The 17,103-nt window shown below is 39.6% G+C and overlaps 2 protein-coding genes across 2 annotated transcripts; one reads left to right on the plus strand and one right to left on the minus strand.

Annotated features, from left to right (window-relative positions):
- Window positions 1-598: 598 nt before the first annotated feature.
- On the minus strand, window positions 599-13,123 carry LOC132956155 (transcription intermediary factor 1-alpha-like). Its single transcript, XM_061029398.1, has 19 exons — window positions 12,713-13,123; window positions 11,105-11,223; window positions 10,866-11,013; window positions 9,636-9,768; window positions 9,289-9,405; window positions 7,736-7,850; window positions 7,508-7,654; window positions 7,266-7,380; window positions 6,147-6,295; window positions 5,760-6,005; window positions 5,500-5,622; window positions 5,265-5,415; window positions 5,110-5,167; window positions 4,764-4,890; window positions 4,225-4,529; window positions 3,724-3,835; window positions 3,466-3,540; window positions 3,065-3,226; window positions 599-2,368 (listed from the first exon to the last, which is right to left on the minus strand). Exons 1-19 carry the CDS (start codon window positions 12,975-12,977, stop codon window positions 1,787-1,789), a joined length of 3,249 nt encoding a protein of 1,082 aa, XP_060885381.1. The 5' UTR covers window positions 12,978-13,123; the 3' UTR covers window positions 599-1,786.
- Window positions 13,124-13,711: 588 nt separating this feature from the next.
- On the plus strand, window positions 13,712-15,995 carry LOC132956540 (aldo-keto reductase family 1 member D1-like). The gene is made up of 9 exons (XM_061030044.1): window positions 13,712-13,880; window positions 14,027-14,194; window positions 14,354-14,470; window positions 14,602-14,679; window positions 14,840-14,962; window positions 15,098-15,207; window positions 15,293-15,458; window positions 15,550-15,632; window positions 15,715-15,995. The coding sequence occupies exons 1-9, from the start codon at window positions 13,782-13,784 to the stop codon at window positions 15,755-15,757; spliced, it is 987 nt and encodes a 328-aa protein (XP_060886027.1). The 5' UTR covers window positions 13,712-13,781; the 3' UTR covers window positions 15,758-15,995.
- The last annotated feature ends 1,108 nt before the right edge of the window (window positions 15,996-17,103 follow it).

Raw genomic sequence — 17,103 nt, forward strand, 5'->3', positions numbered from 1 at the left:
AAAATATATTTTTTCCCTTTTTTCACTTAAGGGAATTAACAACTGGTACAAGTTTGTAACGTTTATTTTTAAAGTTAAAGCCCCTATGAGGGACTTTTTGTTACCATTTTGGTGCACCCTGTGGACAAAGTGGTATGTGTATGTGTGTGATCTCTGCTGAGCCCATGCTGTACATGTGTAAACAGTATTTTTGACAAAACCATCTCATCCTGCTGCATTTTAACAGTCCAAAGTATCACTCATCAAAAATCTCTGCTTTGGAAAATGTACCCCCCAAAAAAAATTGTGTTTCTGTAGTGTGCTGTTTTGACACCTACACACTGGCAGCAGCTTCAGGCATTGAAAATAACAACATAGAAAAAAAGTCAATCTAGTCTGAAGGTCTTGTTTGCCTTTTTTTTTTTTTTTAGCTCATAAAGACATCACTATTGATTTTAGTTTGTTTTATAACCAGCTACAAACTTCACACAGGAGCTTTAAGAGAAGATCAAATTCAGTAAATAAAAATATCCCTTTTATTAATCCTTCAACCCCTGGAATCACAAAAAAACAACTCAAATAAGGACGGTTATAATGGGAGCAAGGCACAAGTCGGATGTACATGTTACCCTGTTTATTACAAATATTGTAAATACAGGTTTTTTTTATAAGCTCAACAGGTTTTGTAGAGTTCATGTACAGTTCCTGTGTATCATCAATAAATAATAAAAACCATCATATCGACAAAATAATGCATATATACTGAAGGTGAAGTGACAACTGAAGAGAGTGAATGTAAATACAGGAGGATAATGATTATTGTGGGGGGTTAGCCTTTTTAGGTTAGCACAGTGTATAGCAGCAAGGGGCCAAAGGCTGGGGCACGCTTTCACCACCGAGCTAAATCTGTGCCTCTAGTTTACATTTTCAAACTGACTTGAAAACCACTAACACACGACGGTAAGTCAGTCGTCACACTGCAGTAGGACATGATTCGGTAAACATACTGTTGTCTGAGGCTGATGATGAGAAAGTGATGATCATGTCTCGGGAGTCATCTCAGACTGATAACAGTAACGTCAACAAAAGTCAGGAGAATTGTTCTCCAGATTAAAGGCCCACACAGCTACTGTATGATAAAATGGGAGAGGGAATTGGGGGGGTGGGGGGGCTCAAACTTGAAATACTGAACTGAAATGTTTCTTTTCAGGCAACCAAGATATGTATAACTGACAGCTGTGGCCATTCATTCTGTACAGAAACTAAAATGACTACTTAATCCCTATTTATTGCATAAGTAGCATAAAACAATATTCTTTAAAAAAAAAAAAATCCCATCACATAAAACATAATTTGTGTATAATCCTCATGATCCTCAGAGTTGCAGTCTGGAAACACAAGACTGGAGGTTTCATTTTCAGGACATCTTGCATGCATTGCTCATCCAAAGTCTTTTTTTCTTTCTTCCTGCAGCCAATGTGCCATCAATTCTTGGCAGCGTGTGAACAAGTGATGAAGCAAGATAAAAAGATGATCGCTTACGCACAATCCAATCAACAATGTCTTTTGTGTGCTCCACAGAAAATAACCTTTTTTATGTTACAGTTACATTGTAACGTCTGTCCGGAGAGAGCTTATTTCAGAGTTCATAGTGCAGCTACAGCTTGACCACTACTCATAAATCTATTGCAAATATAACATTACAAATGTGTCTAGTTGCAGCAAATGTAAGACCCCACTGGGGCCGCTTCTGTGGAAGACTTCAATCATCCATCTTTTTCTACAGTTTCTAACTGTTAAAGTTGATCTATCCCTCGATCTCTTTGGCTGTCTCTGGAGGAGGAGCTGGCTCCTCCTCCTGGCTTTCAGGTGGATCTGCAGGCGTGTCTGCAGGGAGCTGCAGGGTCTCCTCTTTTGGAGAGCTTGGTGCTTCTCCATCTTTTGTTTCACTTTCCACAGCTGGAGATCTTGTCACCTCTTCTTCAGGACTTTTCTCGTCCTGCTCTAACTCTTCCGCAGGAGGCACAACCACCTCCGTAGCTTCTACCTCTTTATCCATCTCTTCTTCAACCTTATCCGTTTCCACCTCTTCCGTTTCCGTCTCTGGCTTTTCTTTCTCCACTGCAGCACTTGCTTCTTCCAGTGGAGGCAAGTCTTCCTCCACAGGGGGGATTCCTTCCCCTGCAGGACTTTGTGGTTTATCGTCTTCAATGGGAGCCATACCTTGATCCATCATCTCTTCGTCTTCTTCATCGATCTCGTCCTCCAAAGGAGGGATCATCTGTTCCTCCCTCCCTCCTGGGAAGAGCCTGTCTGGGTAGATTTGTTTCAACTGCTCCTCAAAGTAGTCTTCCAGGTACAAGCCTGCACTCCCCACTTCTGACGTCGCCTGTACAGTCAGTACACAAAAAGAAAAGGAATCTCTAGTAAAACTCACAATTACATTCAAGAGAGCAGCTGTGAAGTATTTTCAAATAAGCAGAATCAATGTGTTTTATAAATAAAGACATTTACTGAGAAATAGAGATGGGACACTTATAGCCATATCAGGTCAGATATTTTATTATTGATGTTATTTTAGTATCAGATATTGAACTGACGGCCCTGATCCACGTCACTGATCAACAAAGATGGCTGGGCGTTTTAAACATTCTCAGCTCGCACAGTCTCGCTTTAAAGACATTCAGACTGAACTGTAAGAAGTGTCCACAAATCGTCTCCATGACGACGTTCAGACCAGATGGAACAGCGCCTTCTTCATGATAAAAAGTACAATTCTAACACTTCAGTTTAAAACGTTTAATTTGAAAATGCTTACAGTTGTTGCTGCTTCCTGTTTGTATGTGAAGCAAAAACAATGCAATGCCGGGTTACATACAGCTTTGTGAAGCCCTACACATACTACCAACAACAACAACAACACTGTTAGTCAAGATAATTAAAATATCAGTCTCAGTATCCATATTGGTACATATGAATCAGATTGGAACTGAAAAAAGTGGATTAGTGCATCTCTATTGAGAAACACATGTTGGTATGTGTCTGATACGTGATTAAAAATGAAAGAACAAAGAAAAACGTTCACCTTGTAGTACTTGGCACAGTTGATAAATATGAGCCGGATGTCTGCGACAAACCCCTCTGGACTGCTGTAACCATCACCTTCGTTTGACTTTGACTCCAGCTTCTTCTTCACTATCGACAAGTCCATCGGGGTCTTGATCAGCTCTTTGTACCTTTTTGTCTCCTACATTAGAAAACAATGATCTCAAAATAACGTCACCCTGACACAACTTTCATACTGAAATGTATCTCAACATGGTCAAACATTTGATCTCTTTTATTTCACTACATCACATTTCACTCGTCTACAAAAGTAACTAAGACATTGCAAAACATTTGAGAACTTTTTGTACCACTGCTGAAGAGTTCATGTCCTCAGATGACAAAGTTATTTCGTTTTGACACAATACTCAAAACACTTACCGACGGAGAAGCCGGCTGCTGGAAATCAGTGCTGATGTCATTGCAGAACAGACGCAGCAGCAGCCTCTCACACCGCTGCACATTACAATAAAAGAGGAAACATTTAACACATCATGTTGTCAGAGAAACGTGGCGCCCCCTGAAAGACATGCTTATTGTTGGATTGAGGACAATGATTGACTAATAGGTAAGAATGAGGATTAGATCACGCTAACAGTATCACACAGGTGACTCTCAATAACAGCTGAGTGTGCGTACCCTTCTCTCAATGGATGGAAATCCTTCACACACAGGGTCGTCCTTTTTGTCACAGTCGTACTGCATCTCAGGAGAGACGAGGTCTCTGCAGAACGAACAGAACCACTCGCCACTGAAGAGAGACAACAGGGAAACGTAGAGCTATTAAAGAGACGCAGACCGAATCTGTCCTGCGTGGTCAAAATCCCCGTCATAAGTTTTCACACATGTGGACTGACACATTTCTGACACATGTACAACCTGGTGTAGTACTGTTTGAGTTTGACCATCTAGAGTACAAGAACTGTTCGAACGGTTCATCAACATGTCAACCATAATTGAAACACTGCTAAAGACGATGCACTGCATAATGAGGATTGACTCTCAGGCTGTAATAAAGTTATTTCACAGTAAAATGTAGACAGTCTTCAGAGCAGCAATGTTAGCTACAAATTTATTCATGATAACAACAATTTAAACAGCAAACGCAACCATAGACTAGAGAGACAATCTGTCTCTCACCTGGGGGATTCATTCAGAGTGGGAATGTGGCAGGCCAGGTGGAAAACTTTGGGACATTTGTCACAGCAGAGCAGCTCCCCTCCATTCTGACAGACGGCACACCAGTCCTCATTAGGGTCTTCCTCTTGCGCCGCTCTCTTCTCAGACTCGGGCTGCGCTGCAGGCAGGGGGTGCTGCTGGTCGCTCCCCGATTTGGACTCTGACCCGGGGACGGTGACTGTGGCAGGGGCCTTCAGCTGCTGCCGAGGCTTCGACTGAGCCCCGGTGCTGCTGTCGGCCAGGCTGGACTTGACGCTGGACTGCACCTGTAGCCCGAGACAATGTGTGATACATGCAGTTAGATACACTGACTCACAAGGACAGAGGGGACATGGACTCTGATATTCAGGAGATGGAACAACCAATTTTACTTTATAACCACTATAAACATATTTAATTGAAGATACTAAAATAAACTTATTACAAAGCGGTATCCTTCTGGATGTAGCAATGTATCAGCATCAATATTTGACACGAAGATTTTCAAGTAATTCCCTTACAAAATGAACTTCATCCTCGTCCTCTGGTTCGTCCTTGATGACGATGACGGGCCCGGGGGACGTCCGTCTTCGTCGCTTGGCCAATGGTGCAGACGGAGTCTCAAGCGTCGGTTTCCAGGAAGACGTCCTTCAAAGAAGAGATTGGAAGAGAAAGAGATCAAAAATTGTGACAATTAAATACTTTTTTTTTTTTTTTTTTTTAAAGACAGGCTAGTCATGGTTAAAGGATTTGGGTTTGGAAGATCAGACAGTGTATGTTGTTGTAGGATATTTTGTATCCTGTATTCTTCTGTGTTGTATTGCTGCGTACTGTATCTCGTGGACAGCTTTAAGGAGATTTTTTTACCCTGTGCTTCTGTCTGAGGAAGTTGGCTTGGCCATCGGGGAGTTCTGCCTCGCTTGAACTTAAGAGGAGAAGAAAAAAAAAAGCTTTATTTACAATTCATGTTCACATGGGATGGTGTATATTTGAGCATGTTGCTACATAGCGGTGTTAAAGACCTGTGATGTGATTAGGTATGCTTGGTTTGTCTATAGAGGCTGAAGTCAGAGTTGAAGCGAAGCTGGGTTTGGGAACAGAGATGGTGATGGAGGGGACCGATCCTCCTGCCACCTCACTCCTCTTAAAGTAGGCAGACTCCACCGGGCCCCGCTGAAGAAACACAAAAACAGTTTTTAATGATCCTAAAAGTCAATCAGAAGCATTCTCAGTAATGTCAACTCATTTTCTACCAACCTGATGTAGCTGTGTCTGTGTAGCTGTTCCAGTTGACATAGGCTGTGGGTAGCGGGACGTACCCTGCAACATATCCACGAGTTTAGGAGGGTAGCTGGAGTTATGGACCAGTTCTCTAAGAGACTACATAAAGAAAAAAATCTGGATGAAAGAGCATCTCATGTTGTCTTGACTCTTCAAGATTGTCCTTTAAAACCAGTTTTGATGTATAGGAGGCCTCAAGCTAATACATTCTGATCACTGTTCTTGTATTCACTAACCTGAGCAGGTGTGTATCTCGTGTTGTGAATCATGGATGATGTTGGGCTTCTGGGGTTGGGGTTGGAATTTCCATATCTGCGTCCCGGCTGCATCAAGTTGGGCGGCCCTTGGGAGGGAGAGGAACCACCGTGGATGGGTCTGGTTGGGGGTGGAGGGCCTGGGGGTCCTGGGAGCTGGGTGTTCTGATACCAGGACCAGTGGTTAGGAGCGGGCTGCCTGTGGGGATGCTGGGAAAGCTTGTCGACCTTGAACAGAAGAACAGCCAATCGATGAAATACATGTTAAAGCAGAGTATGGATTTGTATTGATCAGAGAGCAAAAAGGAAGACTTCACAAATAAATATGTTAGGTGACTTAAAAACTATTAACTGTGATGAAAATCCCACCTGCAGCTGGAGCTGAGCCAGCGTGCCCTGTCGCTGCTGAGCTGCTGTGAGACCTCCTGTGAGACCTCCTGTGGGGGCTTCTGGTCTTATCCCTGCCTGATGGTTGGTGATGGGCTGCCGGCCGGGTCCCCTTTCTACTAGCAGAGAACCTGGGGAAAAGAAAGACATTTAAAATACCAGTTCCTATTTGTACTGTTAAACTAAAGAAGACATTAGGTATGGTAAAGATCAGTGAAGAAATTTCACCAAATCTTTGAAACACTTTCTCTAAAACAAAAGCTGTTTCAGCAAGTTATGTGCAAACAACCGTTGTCTTGTACTTAATGAAACAAACATGTTGTGTATTCGGTCTTAAGAAACAAAGCTAATTCATAATCATAGCCTGTTAGGCCAGCAAAGATTAATACATATTCTAACAGTTGCATTAAGAATTCCTACAGGTTTTTTTTCAATGTCTCGTCTTTATATTCATTTGAGACTACTACCAAGAAGCATTATGCACACGCTCAATCAAATTGAAGATAATGGAGGAGAGAAGATTTTGTAAAAAAAGGACTCGATACTGAATAAAATGTTACTCAGGCCAGATTAGATAAATAAAATAACAGGCAAAGGCAGGGACGCAAATCCAATCAATTCTGTTTACTAGTTTTAAGAGTACACTGACAAAGAAAAGATTAAAAAAAAAGATTCCATGGTTACGTTTCTGTGCCAAACTGTTCCCATCCACTACTGGGAGACGTGCAGAGGTGTTTTTACTCTTTTCCTTTTGCAAATAGTAACACCGCACACTGACATAGAAAACATAAAATAATGATTAAATGAAAAAGTTCTCATAGTTACATCTCATGATTAAACTGCTTTCCACCCATTACTGGGAATAATGCTCTGTTTTTTTAACTGCTGATAAAATTATCATCATTTAACTATCATTGTCTATTTCACATTTTGCTGTTTTTCCTTGCTCAGACCAAATCCAGGTCAGTAAAAAAATATATTATAATAATTTAGTATATCTAAAGCTTCTTATTCACAGTAAGAATCAGTGGCAGGGATCAAATATCAGGCAAGTGTGAATACTTTGTGTGTCGTGTAATTGTATGGTGCTGCCAGTCTTACCCAGGTCTACATTAGTGGCCCAGAAACCAGAGCGACACTGGAATCGAACAGTACTCTGAGGGACGATTGAGGGATTGCAGCTTGCTCTCATCAGATAATGGATCTGAAAAAGGATCTAAGACAAAACAAAAATACATTAGAAGGAGACAATAAGGTTGTAAAAGTAACATAAGTTATATGCAAAAACAAACAAACAAACAGGATACACAGGTTACACAGTGTTTGATGATAAAGTCACTCACCAGTCTCTTGCAGTATAGGAGGGCTGTTCCACTGTGGCTGGCTGTAGCCCATTTAGTAAAGTTGATGACGTGGTCTAGGTGCCGGCTCAGAGAGCTCACATCCTCTTGCTGCTTTTTTAAACCCAACTCGTGGTCCTTGGTCAGAGCCTTGGAGAAAAAACACGAGTGAACTTTAAGAAAGAAACTTAAATTTGAAATGCCATAAAAAACTTTGCAGAGTGATCTAACCTCAAGCTGATTAACGAGGATCTTTCCTTTCCTGTTGATCTCCATAATCAGGTTACAGATGGACTTCTTGATTTCATTGGTGACAGACTTGCGGTTTTCTTCTACTTGCTGGAGTCTGTGAGAATCAATAAAATAAATGTAATGAGTCAAAATCTCATGTATGTGGCTCACCATTGCTCTGCACTCACACGCTCCAACGCCTTGACTTTCCGGAATTACATACACAGCCACGCCATTACGTACTATCTTCAGATTAAAAACAACACTTCACCAACACTTGCTGCACTTCTACCGACACATAATATGAGACAAGTGCGCCTCACTAGGTCAGTCTCACAGGCACTCATTCCAGTCCCTGCATACAAAAACAACTATGGTCGGAAGTCCTTCTTTTATACATACACCAAAATTTGGAATGACATTTCCCATCACATTAGAACTTTACCATCTACCTCATACTTCAAAAATACATACAAACGACACCTTCTCCACACTTACACCTGCACTCATTAATTGTTCATGTATTATTTGCAGTAGTTGTACTGTTTGTTTCTATGTGTCTGTATTTGCCTAGCCCATGCTAATGTCCTTTAAATGTGTTTGTCTTGGTGTGTCATAACTGGTGTGTCATGACTAGGGGTGTAACGGTACACACAAATTTCGGTTCAGTACGCTTACAAGTTTTGAAGCTTCGGTTTGGTACAGTAAAGGGACCTGATGCAACACTTTTTTTTCTTTATTAGGAATTTCCCTTTTTCACATTGGGCTAAGTGCAGGATCGACAGTTCAGACTTATACACCTGCTCAGGTTACTTTTTAATAACATTTTAAATTAAACATTGTAAAAAAATAATAAACTTATGCTGCATCCTTCAACCAAAAGAGTCTCTAATAAATAAAAGATATGAATGAAATAAAGTATTTTAGAATGAAATTAATTAATATAGCCTATATGTAAAATTATTTCTTTTAAATTACACTGACACCTTTTAGTTTATGAAGGCAACTGTTTTTTGAATGCCCTTTGAGCACATAAATAAATAAAATAAACCTAATCACATCTGGGATAGTATAGTTTCATTGCAGAACTATTAATATAAGAACTTTAATGGCATTTGTTATGGCTTTGGCCCGTTCAGAATTACTAGCAAAAGGTTTTCTGTTGGGGAGGGAGGGTGTTCATTCTATCATGCTGCAGGTTATGCTCCCACACAGACGTGTCTCCCCTTTCACGCAGCAGCGCTGCTGGAGCAGGATCATCGCTGAAAATGAAAACTGTGGTTTATGTTTCATGTTCTGCAGAACAGGAACCTGCTGGAAACCAGTTTTTAAACTGAGTCAGGCCTGTTAAACTGTAACTTAATGTTACTTTTAAACTTTCCTGTATAATAAATGAAATGAAAGGATTGTTTTTATTGCAATTAAATTTGTCTGCAAAATGTAAACAGCAATTGTCAGTATCAACCACTTTTTCAGTCATCTAAAATCAAATTGCAATCTAATATAGTTGTTTCAGCACAGAAGCTTTGTTCAGCTGTAGAGGATAAACTTACCCATTGCCAATACAGTTGGACACTTCCTCGATAGCCTTTTTCTTCTCTTGTAACTGCTGCGTCATGTTCTCCAAGTACTGCTTATGGTTTCTGTATGCATCCTCCAAAAACTGGTAACTGCATAAAAAAGTAGATAAGTAAATAGTTTGGACATTTACACACAGGACAGGAGTTTATCAAACATATAGCATTCAGATAGAGAGCTAGACATGCTTGCTTAATAGAGCTGTAACAAGCTGCATCACCATTGGTTGTTGTTTAGGACCGTGCACTTAATGCCAATATTTAAGGTGATGCATACAACAATGCATTTTTTTATATTGTAGGAGAAAAAAAGTAGCGCCTACTTGTGATCCTTGTGCTTGAGCAGCTGACAGTCTCGACAGGTGAGTCGGTCACATGTCTCACAAAACAACTTGAGTGCCTCCTGCTTGTGGATGTCACAAAATACAGGCTTCTGTGCCGAAATACCAACTGCTTCTGGGATACAGACAAAAAGGGGATTGAAGAGCATAGAGAAACATTATCAGATTATGTCACTTTAATGCATTATTAAAATATCTAAACCCCTGTTATTAAAGGCACGTGTCTAGTCATAACAGCATGTCTACAACACTGAGTTTTTTCAGGCAGAAAACTGTTAATTTAATCTGTGAATGTCTTTTCTAAACAGCTGCCAAAAGTGGTACTGCTCCTCTCTTCAATGTTGAACAACCTGACTGCTAACTGTGCCTTATGTATTCTTAAAACACTTCTTGTAATCTCACTGGGTCAAAGCATATACTGTAAATACTACTTGTAGAAGCCTGAGTGATGTCATCCATCTGTTACTGCAGGGGGCTTTGGAGTCCCATTGATGGCTGTCTCCATGCTGGGTAATGCTGTCTCATCTGAACTTTCAGTCAACCTAACACCAGGCTAATAAGAGCTGGAGCGGGGTTTTAAGCCTCTTGGAAAACCAGTTACGTCACTCCTGCCTGTCACACAGGTCTGCATCATGCCTTATTGTGAATAATGCTTATCCTTCATAAAATCAAAATGGATGAGTTATCAAAAATCCACCCACTTTACAGTGTGCACCGATCAAGAAGTGAGCTAATCAGACCAATTTCATTTTTTTTTTAACCAGATTGTAAAGATGTTAATTTCTGCTGTAAAAACAGGCTCTCTCAAATGGGGTGTGTATGTGACTACTGGTGTTTCTGCAGCAAGCCTCAAGGAGACTTTCAACAAACTACAGGATTTTGCTCTTCCACATCGGCTTCATTTTCAAACCCCAGAGGTTTCCCCTTGGGTGAAAGGCTTAACAGCAATGCACAGTATAGCCTAAAGTGTAGTATAGGTCACTTTAAGAATTTTCTGTTTCAATATGTAAACAGTTTGTGGCTTTTTGATGCATTCAGGCAGATGGCAGACAGAATCTTGCAATCTATCTATATCAACTTTGCCTATGCCTGAATCCATGCAAATGCAGTATATGCATAATCACAATAGAGCATACAAGAATGACATGGTATTGTGAAGTTCTAATTGCATGAAGTTGTTGGTTTTCTTGCCATGTATATATGACACACTACCTGGAGACATCTCCTCCTTCTGGCGTATAGTGTGATCCCTTGTGAACTTGACCCTTTGGTGCGCCTCGATACACGTCACACACAGAAACTCCACACACTCTACGCAGAAGCCAGTAGCCTCCGTGTTGTCATCGCAGCTCATACAGACCTGTTAAAGACAAAACAAATATAAATGACCTGAAGACTAGGAAGAATAATAAAAATCTGCTGAGGGACGGACATAAAGCGTGATGACCAACCTGGCTGGCTTTCTCCACCGTACTGCTCGGCACCTCAGCGGAGTCCTTAACAAAGAAATTATCCAATACATCCATCTCCCAGCATTCTTGTCTGCATACTGGACATCGAATGGCGCCCACTGGAGCAAGACACCAGATCAACAATGGGATATTTCAGATCGCTTGCATGTAGTTGCAAACTTTTACAATACACATGATGTTGGTTGAAGGACTTGAGCCAAAATAAAACTCTATTATAGAGGCAGAGATTGTCAATAAGTATCCCTGATGATCTGAGACAGAAATATTAGCTAAGTATCACCATAAGAGGTTTGTTTATCTGGACTTCAATGCCAACGTGCCTAGTGATGGTCATTATAAATACATAATTATTGTGATTCATTAAGTGTGAACAATGTGACAAAAGAATACAATATTATATCAGCATTATCATATTGAGTCAACAGCAATCTGTAATTTTACACAGCTCATAAAGTATACCTTCACATGTTGGCTACGTAGTCCAAAAAGTGCCATGACAGAAACTAAGTATCAGTTAAATAATGACGTAAACACCAGTATACTGCCCTACAAAAGGCAAAAAGCAGTAACTTCAATTTTTTCGAAAATGAGTTTTTGTCATTTTTGGAACATTACAGATGTGCTTTATCATGTGGACAGATATCTTGAGTCAATTGTGTTGTTGTTCTTTTGAGAAAATAGTAGGTTGCATTTGCCTTCACTTCCAAAAGTCCTCGAGAAACCAAGGCAGAGTGCTGTAACTTCACTTATAAGGCTCTTTGTACTGCAGCATTCGGGAACGCTCAAACTGAGTTAAGGTCTTCTGCCTTTGTTTTGCTGCGGATAAAAGTGAAGTTACTGTTTCACTGCAGGGGAGTTAAGGTGTTATGCCTTTGTTTTAATCTGTCATCAAGCACTTAATTGTGCCATGATCACTAGATTTCATGTATATGTTATCATTATTATCATATACTGATTTAATATAGTGATCAGCAACCAAGGGAGCTATCAAATGGAAGTTACTGCCTTTTGCCTTGGCATGACGCCTTATTATTGTACAGGCAATGCAACGGCAGAGTATGTCAATACTGTCCACTTATGACTCTGTTCTTGCACATTTACATTCAATCTTTCATATTTAATTTACAACCATTTACAACTCTGTTTTTTCACATTTACATTCAATCTTCCTATTTAAGACTAGTAATGCTTAGTTAAATCCTGGTTGTATATATATTCACATTCTTAGTTTTGATATACTTTGTATTTAATATTATATTGTGTTTAAATTTGCAAACACTGTGTTTTTTTTTTACTCATATTGTGTGTTTGGATAACCTGCTGCTGTAACGCCACAATTTCCCAGTTTGGGATCAATAAAGTTATTCTATTCTATACCTTAACTTCCAAATAAGGGTGAAAGGTCATGTTTAAGCTCAATGTACATTAATAACCTGATTAAAAAGACAAAGAATTGCCACATGTCCAATATTCTTCCTGGACAACAAAAAGACTTTTAAAGTGATTTTTTTCTCAGCACTCTGGTGACTTAAGGTCTTTTGTCTTTGCAGGGCAGTATAAAAACCTGAAGTCATAACAGATCCTCACATGGTTTGTTGTCTCCTTGTCCTTGGGGGTCTCGTCTCGGTTCAGCACTCTTGAAGGGAGCAGGGAGACACCTCTTGCAGAAAGAGTGAAGGCACGGCAGGAGTTTGGGCTCTCGGTTGTGAAAGCTCAACTTGCAGACAGGACAAGTGTCCATCAGCCCGAATGTGCCTTTCAGCCTTTCTTCCTCGGCAGGTAAACTTTCTGCCTCGTTCTCCACTATAATGACAATGTCGTCGTTGTCAACATTTTCGGCACTTTCATCCATTTTCCGGCTCCTCGATCTTTCCAAATCAATCAATCAATCAAATGTAGCGTTACGAATCGAAACAAAAGGATAACCTACACTTAAACCGACTTGACAATACATTAAGGAAACATCAAAAAGGACATTATTCGTTGTAACTTTAAAAACACAGCCATTCCTGTAAACAAGGTGTTTCACTAAAAATGTGATTCTTCCGTTTTTTGTAGCTAAATTAGCAATTTAGCTTTCTCATATTTTAGATATGCTTAGGAACAAAAAACTCATGTTCCCAGGGTTCCTTTCCTCCTTTAAAAATGTGAGAGTTAACGGCAGATACTTACTAATAAATAAAAAATATGCTACATGTATAGTATTTTAAATCTTATATGTCCATTGGAGAGGCGACCATCTGTTAGCTAGCTCAAAACACATAACATATATTACCCAGAATGCACTGCGGTGTTTTAAAGCTACAGCGCCCGTCAAAGGCCAAACTACGTCTATTGTTAAGATGGGCAATTTAAAATGACACGTTTCAGTTTTAAATATAAGTAGGGGGACTCAGAGTTTGAATGCGTACAGCTGGATATATTCATCTATGTTTGAATTTATTAGATTATTGTTTTTTTTTTAAACTCTCTATTTTATTTGCCAGCCATTATGGGAGGCTTCTTTTTCTCAAAGGGAGGAGTCAGCACAAACAGAAGTTTATGTGCGATAGAGGAAAAGTTATTAAGGGAGTCGACTTGAATAAGATATTTATGCAGTCTGTTGCTTTGAAACAGAAGAGAAAGTTGGATTAAGAAGGTTCGGAGTCACACTTGGATGGACATGGACTTAACAGCAGAACATCACTCCATACCTCTGAGTGATGGAAACAACATACCTTTGATAGGACTGGGAACTTATGGTGACCCCCGCACGGTAAGACATACTATTTATCTCTTTCATATAGGACAAATACATAAATAATTGACCTGCATGTCAAATATTAATAATAATAATAATAATAATAATAATAAGAAGAAGAAGAAATTGCATGAAACATGAGTATGTTCTTCCCCCATTAGACTCCCAAACGGACTGCATATGAATCAGTCAAAGGGGCTATTGAAGCAGGGTACAGACACCTTGATGGAGCTTTGGTTTATTTCAATGAACACGAAGTGGGAGAAGCGATAAGGGACAAAATTGCAGATGGAAGTGTGAAGAGAGAGGACATCTTCTACTGCGGAAAGGTTTGCTACATATCTTCGTGTGTATGAGTGTGTGAAAGGTGAAGTTGTTCTGGTCTTCCAGTAGACCACAGTAGACCTTCTTCTCACTTCATAGAAAACAAAGTCAGTGCTACTTTTTTTTTGGGCTACAAAACTAACACTTTTTGCACTGATATGCAGTTGTGGAACACATTCCATCCTCCAGAATTGGTACGGCCCGCTCTGGAGAAAACTTTGAAGACGTTACAGCTGGATTATGTTGACCTCTACATTATTGAAATGCCTACAGCCTTCAAGGTATTTATGTTTTTAATGTCACATCAACAACATACCTGTTATGATTGTAATACTTATGTATTTAACTGGATCACTTTTCATAGCTGTGCATTACTATCAAACTAATACCTGAATATTCATATTTTCTAAAGCCAGGAGATACATTTTACCCCAGAGATGAGAATGGGAAGTACATTTACCATGAGACAGATCTCTGTGCTACTTGGGAGGTGAGACACTTTAATCATTCAACGTGACAGGCTAGCAGAGAGAAGAACCCTTGTTAGGCATAATGCTGAAGGGTTGGGAGCTTATAAAACTAACTGACTGCTTGTTCAAAGTTCAAAGTCTAACTTGTTTTCTGACCATGACACAATTTGCAATGAGCAGGCTATGGAGGCTTGCAAAGACGCTGGGCTTGTAAAGTCGATTGGTGTGTCCAACTTCAACAAAAGACAACTGGAGTTGATCCTGAACAAACCTGGGCTGAAACACAAACCTGTGTCAAACCAGGTACATACGTTAATAATGTATCTTTACAAAAACTGACTTGTTATGCATTATAGGCTAAATAGTAACTTATACAACTCACCAGGAAATTTTACCAATACCACTTCAACTATTTGTGTTTGCTTTGTAAAAAAAAAGGTTGAATGCCACCCATATTACACTCAGCCAAAGCTTCATGAGTACTGCAGGCAGAAGGACATTGTCATTGTGGGATACAGCCCGTTGGGGACATCCAGAGATGCATCCTGGTATGAAAGAACAATGTTTTTTTGTAACTCTCCACTATAAAACATGAACCTTGCCGTGTCATAGTTATACTTATCATTTTTACAGGGTGAACCTAAAATGCCCCCCACTGTTGGAGGATGAGCTCCTGGTTTCAATTGCTAAAAAATACAACAAGTCCACAGCGCAAGTGGCCTTGAGGTTCAACGTGCAGAGAGGAGTGGTGGTCATCCCAAAAAGCTTTAACCCTGTTCGCATTAAGGAGAACTTTCAGGTGAGTTCATTTAGATTAAGTAATACATGCTCTGTACATACAGTTTACACAGTGTGAGATATGTTGAGACTGATCTCTTTTCAAACTGCAGATATTCGACTTCTCTCTCTCCGAGGCTGAGATGAAGGCAATTGAGGGACTGAACAAGAATATTCGATTTGTGGAGCTTCTCATGTAAGTGTAGTGTGATTTATATTCTGTTCCTCTGAAATAAACAACTTAAATAATTATTTTTTGCCATTTTCTGACTCAACAGGTGGTCTGATCATCCAGAGTACCCGTTTCATGACGACTACTAGACTCTACAGAAAACTATTGTCAGAGCACTTATGTTTACCTGTTGATTTAGATGTTGATTTAATAATGTTTTGGATAAAACCGAAAATAATTTGATGCCGCTTTTATTTTATAACGCAAAACCAAAGTTGTATTCCTTGTACGCCGAACATACCCTGAAAATAAAGCTAATGCCACTTCAGATTGTATATTGTTTTCTCCCTTTGTAAATTATAATAAAAATAATAATAATAACAAAGAGTACGGTTTGGACCTTCTCTTTTTGTAAAGTGTCTTGAGATAATATTTGGTATGAATTGGCGATATACAAATAAGGATTGATTGATATATGTTAAATTATCAGTTTTAGACAATTGGAAACACTTAAAAAAGAAAAAATATACACCAATGCATTTCTTTCAGATGGGATTCCATTGTGCAATTGTCTGGTCTAGAGGCCTAAGTAGCAATATTGATTTATTATTAATTTATTTTACTGCCACATTGTACACAGTGGCAGTACACTGGGGGTCTTCAATAAGCCATAAGGGGTTACAGTATTAAAGAAATGGAAGTCAGACATTACTATAGGTTATTAAAAAACTATGCCTTGCATTACGTTCTTTGAATTACATTTATTTTACTGATTTAACGCATAATTGCTGCTTTAATATGCCGTTTATAGCAAAACACATTACTTATCAGACAAAAACAGTGCCTTTTTTTAAGTCGTACAAATTTTCTGAATGTCCCTGAAGGCATCATGAAAGCTCACCCAATCTTGCTAGTGGTAGCTAGCACGTTATCTAATACGGATGCATTACTCACGGACGACGTTTACAATTTGCGGAAAATGACACCAAGGCAAACGGATACTGTGTTTTTAAAAATGTTTTTTCTGAATACGACTAGCAAACTGCAGCCACGGTGGATTAATCTACTTGGCCGACTTCTCAGCTAATGTCGTGAACGTCAATGTTAGCTGCGCAACGGGCTTGTGGTAGCTAAGCTGATATTAGCTGCTGGTACTTCAATGAATGGGGGTTGTTGGATGCTTCACACAACAATGTACGCTCGCTAATGCTAACAATCCTCCTTGTTGTGGTCCAACAAGTTGCCGTCAAGCTGAATGCGTTAGGTAATGTGCATCTTAAGCTTGCTACGGGACTTTACAAACCGTGGATAACTTTGTTGCAAATGCATCATCACGAAGAAATCCGGCACTTACCCAGGTACCTAAACGTAGCTGCAGCAGCGTTAGCTTGAAGAATCATAACATTGCAGCCGGCGACTTTTTTTGTTTTTTGCTTTGTGATTCCAAACTTATTGATTTTTTTAACGCCCTTATTATCCCGAAGTCTCCGCGTTT

Source organism: Labrus mixtus, chromosome 22, assembly GCF_963584025.1.
Source record: "Labrus mixtus chromosome 22, fLabMix1.1, whole genome shotgun sequence".
Classification (NCBI taxonomy): Eukaryota; Metazoa; Chordata; class Actinopteri; order Labriformes; family Labridae; genus Labrus; species Labrus mixtus.